The sequence below is a fragment of the Lepus europaeus genome, chromosome 18 (genome assembly GCF_033115175.1).
Source record: "Lepus europaeus isolate LE1 chromosome 18, mLepTim1.pri, whole genome shotgun sequence".
Taxonomy (NCBI): Eukaryota; Metazoa; Chordata; class Mammalia; order Lagomorpha; family Leporidae; genus Lepus; species Lepus europaeus.
This window is the reverse complement of record NC_084844.1, coordinates 18,025,942-18,038,076: the sequence shown is the minus strand read 5'-3', so window position 1 is coordinate 18,038,076 and position 12,135 is coordinate 18,025,942. Positions and strand designations below refer to the sequence as shown.

The window sequence follows — 12,135 nt, the reverse complement described above, 5'->3', positions numbered from 1 at the left end:
AATCCGGTGCCCCGACTGGACTAGAACCCGGGGTGCCGGCGCCACAGGGGGGAGGATTAGCCTAGTGAGCCGCGGCGCCAGCCTTCTCATTTTAATTCGTGATTATTGCCTGTTGCTTGTAGCTATGCCCTTTTTTTTAACTTTTATTTAATATAAATTTCCAAAGTACAGTTTTATGTATTACAATGGCTTTCCCCCCCCATAACTTCCCTCCCACCCGCAACCCTCCCCTTTCCCGCTCCCTCTCCCCTTCCATTCACTTCAAGATTCATTTTCAGGCCGGCGCCGTGGCTCAACAGGCTAATCCTCCGCCTTGCGGCGCCGGCACACCGGGTTCTAGTCCCGGTCGGGGCACCGACCCTGTCCCGGTTGCCCCTCTTCCAGGCCAGCTCTCTGCTGTGGCCAGGGAGTGCAGTGGAGGATGGCCCAAGTGTTTGGGCTCTGCACCCCATGGGAGACCAGGAGAAGCACCTGGCTCCTGCCATCGGAACAGCGCGGTGCGCCGGCCGCAGCGCGCTACCGCGGCGGCCATTGGAGGGTGAACCAACGGCAAAGGAAGACCTTTCTCTCTGTCTCTCTCTCTCACTGTCCACTCTGCCTGTCAAAAAAAAAAAAAAAAAAAAAAAAAAAAGATTCATTTTCAATTCTCTTTATATACAGAAGATCAGTTTAGTATATATTAAGTAAAGATTTCAACAGTTTGCACCCACATAGAAACAAAGTGAAAAATACTGTTTGAGTACTAGTTATAGCATTAAATCACAATGTACAGCACATTAAGGACAGAGATCCTACATGAGGAGTAAGTGCACAGTGACTCCTGTTGTTGATTTAACAAATTGGCACTCTTGTTTTTGGCATCAGTAATCTCCCTAGGCTCCAGTCATGAGTTGCCAAAGCTATGGAAGCCTTTTGAGTTCACCGACTCTTATCATATTTAGACAAGGTCATAGTCAAAGTGGAAGTTCTCTCCTCCCCTCAGAGAAAGGTACCTCCTTCTTTGATGACCTGTTCTTTCCATTGGGATCTCACTCACGGAGATCTCTCATTTAGGTCATTTTTTTTTTTTTTTTTTTGACAGAATATCTTGGCTTTCCATGCCTGAAATACTCTCATGGGCTTTTCAACCAGATCTGAATGCCTTTAGGGCTGATTCTGAGGCCAGAGTGCTGTTTAGGACATCCGCCATTCTGAGTCTGCTGTGTATCCTGCTTCCCATGTTGGATCGTTCTCTCCCTTTTTTGTTCTATTGGTTAGTATTTTCAGACACTAGTCTTGATTATGTGATCCCTTTGATTCTTAGTCCTATCATTATGATCAGTTGTGAACAGAAATTGATCAGCTGTGCCCTCCTTAATTCCTTTCAACATTTGGTCACCTGGTCCAGCATTTAAATTTCCTAAAACACTTTTTCACAAAGGAGTTCAGCCCATGGGTCTCCTCTGTGTCTCAGTGGTGGTCTCAATGACTACACCCATCTGATCTGCATCTCACAGGGTTCGGAAGTCTCATAAAATAATGGCTTATGTAAAACACCAGTGTATGGCTTCTCAGAACTATATCCCAGTGCCAACTACAGTTATACTCTGTGAACAAACAAAACGTGGGAACAAGGCAGGCCCCTGAGGACGTTGTGTGCCCAAACTAACTCTCCTGGGCTGAGGAGGAATTGTCCCAGTTTGGGGAGTGGAGTGTAAAATGCTGCTTAACATCTGTTCCAGTCTGAGTCTTGAAGTTAGATTTAGGTATGCGGAGGACTAGTTCCTAGAGGTCTCATAAACTAAAGTTGTTCGGATTTTGCTGTTTGTTGATTTTTGCTTTGGCGTTTTCCCACTCATCAGGGCCAACCAGCTCGATCACCATGAGTTGGAGCTTCCTGACTCGCCTGCTAGAGGAGATCCACAACCACTCCACCTTTGTAGGGAAGATCTGGCTCACTGTGCTCATCGTCTTCCGCATAGTGCTCACAGCCGTGGGCGGGGAGTCCATCTACTACGATGAGCAAAGCAAGTTTGTGTGCAACACGGAGCAGCCGGGCTGCGAGAATGTCTGCTATGACGCCTTTGCCCCCCTCTCCCATGTGCGCTTCTGGGTGTTCCAGATCATCCTGGTGGCCACACCATCGGTGATGTACCTGGGCTATGCCATTCACAAGATTGCCAAAATGGAGCACGGTGAAGCAGACAAGAAGGCAGCCCGGAGCAAGCCCTACACAATGCGCTGGAAGCAGCACCGGGCTCTGGAAGAAACAGAAGAGGACCATGAAGAGGACCCCATGATGTATCCAGAAATGGAGCTGGAAAGTGAAAAAGAAAATAAAGAACAGACTCAACCTAAACCCAAGCATGACGGCCGCCGACGGATCCGGGAGGACGGGCTCATGAAAATCTACGTGCTGCAGTTGCTGGCAAGGACCGTGTTTGAGGTGGGCTTTCTGGTCGGACAGTACTTTCTGTATGGCTTCCAGGTCCACCCGTTTTATGTGTGCAGCAGGCTTCCCTGCCCCCATAAGATAGACTGCTTCATTTCTAGACCCACGGAAAAGACCATCTTCCTTCTGATAATGTATGGTGTTACAGGCCTCTGCCTGTTGCTCAACATTTGGGAGATGCTTCATTTAGGGTTTGGGACCATTCGAGACTCACTAAACAGTAAAAGGAGGGAGCTTGAGGATCCGGGTGCTTACAATTATCCTTTCACTTGGAATACACCATCCGCTCCCCCTGGCTATAACATTGCCGTCAAACCAGATCAGATCCAGTACACCGAGTTGTCCAACGCTAAGATCGCCTACAAGCAAAACAAGGCCAACATCGCCCAGGAGCAGCAGTACGGCAGCCACGAGGAGCACCTCCCTGCCGACCTGGAGACCCTGCAGCGGGAGATCAGGATGGCTCAGGAGCGCCTGGATCTAGCAATCCAGGCCTACAGCCACCAGAACAACCCCCATGGTCCCCGGGACAAGAGGGCCAAAGTGGGGTCCAAAGCTGGGTCCAACAAAAGCAGTGCGAGTAGCAAATCAGGGGAGGGGAAGACCTCCGTCTGGATTTAATCTTGGCTGGGCTTTTCATAGTTTATGGTGAGCAACGGCTCACTGAGTAACGACTTCCACTGAGTAAACATTTGGCTCTGGTTATCTTCAGGGGTGCTGTTGGCTCACGGTCCAAGCTCAGGGGACTGAAGGCGGAGCTGGGATGGAGGGGAGAGAGGGAAACACAGTGTTCCCGGGCACATGTTCTCAGCAATAATACAGTTGCAGAAGCTTACATTTGTGTCTTCCAGATCTGGAGAAAAACAGATATATTTAAATCATCCTTGTTGAACAGTTTTTGTATGTACAGTATTATGGTACTTTTTTTTTTTTTTTAGTATGAGAACTTTTTTTGTATTTGTACATTGAACTGCTGTAGTTACACTTTTTATATTAAAGGGGGAAAAATCCTTGTAAGTTATGACTATTAAGCTAGTGTTATTTGTTCAGCAAATTCTACCCTGGGTTTACAGTTTTAAATAGATACTCCACTTAATAAAAGTGCCTCTCATGTTGCAGGAGAGTTCAGAGGTGAGAGACTGAGGAGGAAGTATCAGTTTTCAGTGCTGGAAGGAGAGTCCACACTAGAGGGATGTTAAGGTCATCTCTGGTTTACATGAGGAATCTTTAAATCGCCTGATCAGAGCTGTAGCCAATCTTCGAAAGCGTATGTACGGTACTGTAGAATGCTTTTACATATCGAGTGTTGCCAGTGTGTGCTCTGATCTTTCTAAAGATTGATCTGCAAAGGAGCCCCCAACCCAGTGGCAGCCCAGAGAACCTGGCCAGTGCTGATGCCAAGCTGCTTCTGTCAGAAAGCAAAGCCACGCCTGAGGAATAAGCCCTGATAGGATGTTTAGTTTGTGAACCTGTTTAATTTGCCTTAAGCCTCAATCCAGAAACTGCCCCTCTCAGGTTTCATAAGAAGCCAGAAATGAGTATTTTCTTTATTAAGTAACATTAGAAATACAAAAATTTCCCGGTGGACTTAGACTACTCAAGGCTACTTGTACTGCAAAGGGCAGAGAGCCTAAGTCTGAATTCCTGGATTTTTATAATTTACCATGGACGGCTGTGATTTACCTTCCTTCTCCGGTGCCGGTATTTGTTACCTGTGGGCAGACGTTTGTGACAAGCATTAACGTTCATAACACCCGTAATCTGCGGTGTTGCACTGCCGTTTTCAGTCTTACGTCGTCGGAGAGCTCTGCTCTCTGCTCGTCTTAAAGTTTACGCGCCTCTGAGTGAGAGCTCAGGAGAGGGGTAAGGGGCCTCTGCTCGGCCAGGGAGCCTTGCGTTGGGGGTCTTGCTCTTTTCTAACAGGAGACGAATGCAAGCTGCCTCTGGACTTTGAAACTCCTAGAGTATCATGTTGTGTGTCTCGATTTGTAAATCTGTTTGTCATTATTTAGAAAAATAGGCTAGCACCTCTGTGTAGTTTGTCCACTGCGTTCCTTTCCTCTCCGAGAACAAAAGAAGACAGCAGAGATGTAACCTTATCTTCTTAGCGGTTCATTTTGCTTTTTTGTTTGTTTGTTCCTTTTGTATCTTTAAATTTTAGCCTAGAGAAGCTCCTCAGGATTCCTAAACATCTTAAGCAAAAAAAAAGAAAGAAAGAAAACCTCAGGTGAGACTGAACGGGAAGCATCAGAAAATGCTGTGTGTGTGTGTTGTGAATGATTAATAGACACGCACAGTTTCCTTCTTACCAAGTGTCTAGTAAGGAAACAGATGAGACAAGACCTTAACATTTCAGCCTAGCTAAGATAAAGAACTTTTTTTTTTTTAACAGATGGATATTGAGAGGAGGAATGAGAAATATTGAGTTCCTGTTTGCTGTTCACTCCCCGAATGCCCACAATGGCCAAGCCTGGGCCAGGCTGGAGCCAGGAGCTGGGAACCCAGTGCAGGTCTCGTCGTAGGTGGCACCTTCACTGTCGTCTCGCAGAGTCCACATTAGCAGAAAGCTGGAGTCAGGAGCCAGGCCGGGCCCCGGCGGTGGGACACTACGCCTGCCCCAGAGCCGCAATCCTTCCGTCAGAGCTTCAAGCAGATTTCTGAAAGGACAGAGAATACGTGCACCCCCGTGGCCTTTCCAAGCCTGGTGGGTAGGAGTGACTTTGCTGGCCTTTCCAAGCCTGGTGGGTAGGAGTGACTTTGCTGGCGGGAAAGATGGAGACTTGAGAGTGATGCAGAGGGAAGGACTCGAGCAGAAATACCAGAGAACCAGGCCGCGGCGTCAGGCCCCGAAGCATCTGCGTGGCTTCTGCAGACATGAGACTGGTATCTTTGGACAGTTCTTCAGCTTCTTAAATTATGTAGAAAGATACTCCTGTCACCTCCCCACGTGCACACAGTTTTAAAGTCTGTTTCATTCTCTTAGGTTGAATCAGGACAAGAACTTCCCAGCTTTCACTGCCTCCCTAACTCACTTCTTTTCAGCCTTTGAACACATGATTGTGCCAGAGCCATTTTCCCCTAACGACCATCAGGGGCCGCGTTGAGAGTGTCCGCCTGTTCATTGGCTCTGCTTGGAATCTGTAGACGCCGCTCTGGAATATGTAGAAAGCATGTCACCAGGCTTTGTCTCCTGAGCAAATCCCCTTGTTTTGCCTCGCCCTGTGAGGCGCGCTTCAGCATGATGCTTGCTTGTCCTGCACGCGGAGGGTGAGTGCTTAGTCCCTTACGCTCCGGGCTCCTGCGCAGCCTCTTGCGTCCGTTCAGCTGTGCCCTGTCCTTTGGGCTGCTTTGTTGAGTCCTATGATTCTGGGGAGGATTGCAGAAGGCTCAGGCCTTTTTCTCTTAGTCTGAATCTGAGGGCAGAACTAGACGGCATTTTTCCCCTAAGGAGACGTTAGTGTTCATTTTGTGGCTCTGTCTTCACTGGTGACCTAGGTTTGCCTGTTTCTGTATTTGTTCATTTAAAACCACAAGTATATTATTCATTTGCACCTCCCCTTCCCTGAGATTTTCCTTGATTAATGTCTAGAATTATTTACTATTGATAAAAATGAATTTTGCCATCCAAATTGGTTCTCACAGCCCAGGAGTTCCACATTTGGGTCTTATGTGAGTGTGTCTTTAAAGGGGGAAAATCAGCAGTTAGTACCCAATGCTAGCATTTCTTCATGGTATGAGATTAGGGGGTAAAACCACTGCTGTTTTTCTAAGTGTGAGGAGCCAGTCTCCTCTCAGAAGTGCCAGGTCACAGAGCCCTGGTAGAGGTGTTAGAGACCCACCTGTTGCTGTCGGGCACTTGTCTGGGCTTAGGGCTTCAGGAACAGTTGAACCCCCGGCAGTGCTAAGAGGCACTTCCCTCCGGTGCTCTCAGCATAGGCCTCTGTGGTGGTGTGAGACTCCGGCCCCAGCGCTGGGTCCCAGGCGGGGACTTCAATGCCATTCCCATTAGTCACACCTGTGACTTAGCCGTTTGGCTTCAGGATGTCCATGCTTTATGCTTTCTGTCTCCTTTAAGAGACAGTGCAGTTCTAAAAATAACATCTCTAGTTGATAAATTTTTTGTGTTAGCTTTTGGTAAAAGGCAAGTAGGTTATTCTAGAATCTACTTTAAGAAATACCTTTTTATAAATCGGAGCCTCTCCTGGCTGTAATGTAATAAAAAACAAAACAGAAAAAACACTTTTGAGTCAAAGATACACAGTTGAAGGTCATTCTGATTGGAAGGTTCCGGGTACCAGGTTATTTTATCTTCATAAAATCATGTAATCTCGCAAAATCTGACAACCTCAAAGCAAGAAAACAGCTGCGCCTGTGTGGTGCAGTCCGGAAGTAAAATTCCGCCGCAGCTCTGTGTCATAGACGTGTGATAGTTCATTGCCACCACTGAGTGTTAGAATCTTAAGGTCGCATCACGTATTGGCCGCTCATTCCAGCCACACATCATGCGGAGTGTGAAGACTTTTACTGGCTGTTGTCCCTGATGTTGTAGTTCCGTTGTTTGTAATAATGCTATTGAGTGGGTTTGGTTCGTGGGCATTCCACAGACTCATACTTCTTAAAACAGCAGTCCTGGGTATTCCAACACCCAGAAGTCTGAGTGGAAGACGGCTGAGGCACTGCAGCGCGGTCTGGGGAAAGTGAAGCCAGAGCTGTGTGGCTCAGGGTTGCTTCCCAGGTTGGGACTGGTTCTCCTTACTTTGAATTGCGTTTTTGTTACTAAATCTTTTACAGAAGTCTCTACCTCAGGCACTAAACGTTACGACATGGTCAGCATATTGATACTGAAAAACTTAGCCAGGGCTTCCGACTTTTTTTTTTTTAAAGAATTCAAATGTAAGAGTCAACTGTTAACCAGCAATCCGATGTCACGTGGTGTGCAGTTTGGCTATTGCATGAAGCAGTTAAGGAATCACCTGTTCAGTGCCAAAGACCACTCACTGCCGATTGTGTTCTGCACGGTTTGTGTCAAACGTTCGTGGTGGAGTCAGACTCTGTGCTCAGGGCCTCGTCTCCAGCAAGGTTTTGTCAGTTCCAAATACAGTTTAGAAGATTCATCTGTGTTCTGTGCCTCCTTTCCCAAAACTCGAAACCCGCTGGAAATGTGGCTGCCAGGAAATGTTCATTGAGGATGTTACCCCATCCTTTGTATAAAACAGCACCAAGAGCTCAGTGGCTCACACAGGACTGGTGATAGGAAGCTCTTCTCGCTCGTTCTTCGCGGGAATCCATGGGCAGAAACATTTCCCACTAGAGCTTTGACTCAGAAGGACCCTGTCTTACAGCTGGCCTGCAGGTCCTCTGGGACTGCTGCGACTCAGTGGGATGGCATGTTCATGGTGCCACAGTCCAGGACCTGTGGGTGACGCTGGGGTCTCACACTGAGAAGCTGGGAGCACCCCCGTGCCACTGGCTCCCTCTGCTTCTCCAGGCTTTGGAGCTGTGTCTTGTGGGAGGGAAGCTCGATGCAGGGGTGGAGCATCACAGAGCCATGTCTGCCTCCAGGGGAGGGGAGGGCGAGCGGTTCTCAGGCCAGTGCTCCCACTTCCCTCCACCCCATTACCACAGACAAGGACGGCTGACTGGCAGGTCACACACAGGCTCCACCCTCAGCAGCAGGAATTGTGGACTGGTCAGCGGCCATATTTGGTCATAAACTTGGGAGCTGTCTGTAAGCCTTTGGAGCACTGGGTTACTCTAATTCTGCTGGATGTGGGAGCTGATACTTCGGCACATTTGCTTTCAGAACAGAGTGACACCTGGAGAAAGTATCCACACAGAAGTTAAGTCTGTGTTTTCCTGCTATTTAGTTTAAAATTATTTTTCAGGTCTTTAGGACTTGTATGCAATACAGTACTTCCCGGGCTCGCTGCCTTCGGATGTCTCACGGCAGAAGCAATTCTAGAAAGAACGTGGAGGCAGAGGCAGAGCTGAGAACGGAAGCCAGCCCTGCACGTTGCCTGGGGCTCAGTCCAGTACCCTTGGTGCTTGCCCGAGAGGTCTGGCCAGAAGCAGCTGTTTGGGGGCATCTTTGCTGGGTGCACCTGTCAGGAGCATCTTTCCAGAATTGTAGCCACCAGACCACCTGTGTTAGAAGTGACAGGGCTGGGGCCGGTGCTGTGGCGTGGTAGGTTGAGCTGTTATGCCGGCTTCCCACCCGTTCCGGTCCCTGCCACTCTACTTCTCATCCGTCTCCCTATTAGTGGGCTTGGGAAAACAGCGGACCCCTGCCACTGATGTGGGAGACCCAGATGGAATTCCAAGCTCTTGGCTTCCACCTGGCCCAGCCCCGGCCGTTGAAGCCATTTGGGGAGTGAACCAGTGTGTGAGAGATCTCATCTGTGTGCTCCGCTGCCCCGCTCCCTGTCACTCTGCCTTTAAAATAAATCATTTAAAAAGTAACGGGAAAATGCAAGTTCCTTGCGCCCATCTGAGGCCTGCATAATCAGAAGTAATTTCTGTGGCTGAGTTGAAAAGCAGCATGTTTTTCATTGAGGTATAATTAAATTCTACCCTAATTAGCATATCGTGACAAATGCATGCAGTTGAGTAACCACCAGCAGAAGATAAAGAATAATTGCATTACCCAAACATTCTCTAGGTAGACCTCGACTACATTCCGGTGTGAAGACTGCGCTCAGGGAAAAAGGCCATTTGTGAAACGTGAGCCTGGACGCGGGGGGAAGGAAGTGTTGGGGATTCACGCTCGGTTGGCGGAGGTTTAGGCTTTGCACAGCCCATGAGCTTCGTCTCCTCTGCCAGCTCAGAATGGTTGATGACAGCCTGGCGGGGGGTGACGGGGGCAGAGTGCACAGCCAGATTACCCCTGAGTGATTTGGGGGTTGGGAGGAGTGTGCCGTCCCTAACTGTAGACGCCGGAGTTCCAGGTGCGAGCTGTGGTTAACAGCTGACCCTGGCCCCAGGTGAGAAGCAGCATCCCGGCTGGCGGGCGAGTGAGCCCTGGCGTGTTAGAAACGGGAGGCGGCCAGGACAGCGCTTGCTTTCCTGAGTCCCCGTGGTCCTGAGGAAGTGGCACAGCGCTTCCTTGCCCTGTCCTTGACTCGCTGAGTCTGCTTGAAGCTGGAGTCGGGAGTCGTGAAGGAGAACCTAATGAGGCCCCCTGCTAGCATCTGGAGGAAAACTGGCCACTCTCCCACCTCCGCCAAGCCGCCCACCGGGATCCTTGTCCACTCTGCTCTCCTGGGCCTGCCCCGGAGGGCCTGGGAGGCTGACAGCCTTGAACTCCAGGCAAGGCGGAACCACGCGGCTGTTCATAACCCATCTCGGCACGTGGCCAGTGACCTGAATGGGACCTGGCCATGGGGAAAGCGATACAGAACCAGATAGCTGTTGTAGCATTTTATTTTTAGTATGTGCAGTCCTGTGAAACTGAAATGTTATCTTCTGCGCCGGGAACATTGAAAAGCACTGACAGGAGCTGTGGCTGCCTGGCCCATTTTTCTGACGGCACGCTGCAGCTGTGGCTTGTGCCCGGCAGGCAGAGGCGACTGCCCTGGGTCCTGTACCCAGGTGCTGTTCAGGGCCGTGGGAGGGGTATGCAGGAGGACCCCGGTGCCTGTAGATGCTTTATCCACAAAAGCCCAGGAAACTGAGTGGGAGCTGTCCGTGGCTCCTTCACATTGGGACTGGGGAGTGATGGAGACGTGGGAGACGACAGCAGAGCTCTGCAGGGTCTGGACCAGGTTATGTACCAGCTCATGACTGTGTTGGTGGAGTCCAGTGGTGGTTTTGTAGGGGTCAGTGGCCTGGAAGACTGGTGTTGGGTGCAGACTCAGCTTAATGCCAGTAGTGAGCGACCACTCAAGCCTGCTGGGTATTCAGAAATGGCCAGGAGGAGGCAGGAGCCCAAGGACTTGGGACATCTTCCACTGCTTTCCCAGGCCATAGCAGAGAGCTGTATGGGAAGAGGAGCAGCCGGGTCTCGAACCGGCACCCATATGAGATGCCAGTGCTTCAGGCCAGGGCGTTAACCCACTGCCACAGCACTGACCCCAACAATGACATTTTTAATGTATTACATGAAACATCAAAAATTTATTCGAAATTCAAGCATAACTGGGTATCCTATTTTTATTTGCCAGGATTGGCAACCCTGTCTTCAGATGACTCAGACAGCAATCCAAGGCTGGGCCACAGCGGGGCTGAGACAGGCTGTAGCCAAATCTTAGACAGTAAGCACTGGCACTCGCCTCCTGCTGACTTAGCCGCTTCGGGGGCCAGGCCGCCAGGGAGATGCTCACGTCACAGCTGATGGCAGCCCTGTCTGGTGGGAAACACTTTGCTCCCATGAGTTCATTGGCAACTTAATGTCCTGTCCACCCACACTCGGGCCAGCAGCAGCCTGCCTTCTACACACCTTAACCCCGCATCCCACTCCTGGGTGTGCAGAATCCCAGATGGTTGCACACCCCTGGATATGAATGGGGAATTTTGGTTTTTCTCTCATGACTATTCGATTTTTTAAAAAGATATGAAAGCAATAATGAAAGAACTTTGGGCTGTACTGGGGCAGGCTTTTGGTAGAGCAGCTTGGGTGGTGCGTGGAATGGCCACCTCACATATCGAGGCCCCGCTCCCAGCTCTGCTAACGCACACCCTGGGAAGCAGCAGGGATATCTCAAGTGCTTCAGCCCTCGCTGCCCCGTGGGAGACCTGAATGGAGCTCCAGGTTCCTGACTTGGCCTGGCCCAGCCCAGGCTGTTGCAGGTGTTTGGGGAATGAACCAGCGGCTGGAAGGTCTCTGTCTCTCTGCCTTCCAATGAAGTGAGAATAATTTTTAAAGGTTTGTGGAAAATGGAATCAAAAGGTAAGTTTATTTTAGAAAGAGCTTTGGCCAATACTAGAGATACACAAAAGTAGAGGTGCCCCACGTGCCCTCCCTTGTCCCCTGAGGTAGCCACTGTTTACCATTTCTTTCCAGAAATACTTACGTGCTTACAGAGGTATATGTACGTCTGATCTTCCCATAGCAAACCATTTGTTCGACAGAATTAAAATAGTTATCTTTAGCACAAGCAGGCTACAAGACCCCAAATCCAAAACTGGTGGGACCAAATTTAGAAAACTTTATCTTGAAACTCAGAAAATTAACAAGAACGTTTGCTAGAGCACATGAGTTAGATTTCCATAAAGATTGTAACTGAGGCACCGTAAATGGAGGCTTTAAGTGGAACGTAAGAGATCTCAAGGCTTTTGTAGCTTTTAAAACTTTTATTTATTAGCTCTATCTCCTAGTTCACTCCCCAAATTCCTACAAGGGTCTAAGGCCAGGCCTGGGCCAATCCAGGTCTCCCACGTAGGGGGCAGGAACCCAGCCACTTGAGCCATCTCTGCTGCCTCCCAGGTCTGTGTTAGCAGGAGCCGGAGTCGGGAGCCCACACTGTGAATCCAGCCCTGGAGCGCCCCGATGGGATGTGGACCTCTTAATAACTAGGCCAGTGCCCACCCTGGATTTTGGTAGCTTTTAACATTCGCTTTACGAGGGCATAATTTACAGACAGTAAATGTACCTGTTTTCAGTATATGTAATTCAATGACTTTTTGTTTTTTAATATACAAACTGTTAGCTCCTTGGGAGGTTATTCTTACTTTAATGACTTTTTCTGGTTATGAAGACATTGTTAACA

The 12,135-nt window shown here is 49.3% G+C and overlaps 1 protein-coding gene across 7 annotated transcripts in view; it reads left to right on the top strand.

Moving 5' to 3' along the window:
• The window catches only part of GJC1 (gap junction protein gamma 1), a 44,023-nt gene extending 36,469 nt beyond the window's left edge, over positions 1-7,554 (top strand). For 4 of the 7 annotated variants that reach the window (XR_009868479.1, XR_009868481.1, XR_009868482.1 and 1 more), the window contains exons 3-4: positions 1,842-4,658; positions 4,824-7,554. Coding sequence is in view for 1 of the 7 variants with exons in the window: in XM_062216515.1 (XP_062072499.1) it covers positions 1,862-3,052 (1,191 nt within the window). In the remaining 6 variants the exon portion in view is untranslated. Of the gene's footprint in view, positions 1-1,841 lie in introns of all 7 variants that reach the window. The other 3 variants (XR_009868483.1, XR_009868484.1, XM_062216515.1) reach the window with 3 other exon arrangements.
• The last annotated feature ends 4,581 nt before the right edge of the window (positions 7,555-12,135 follow it).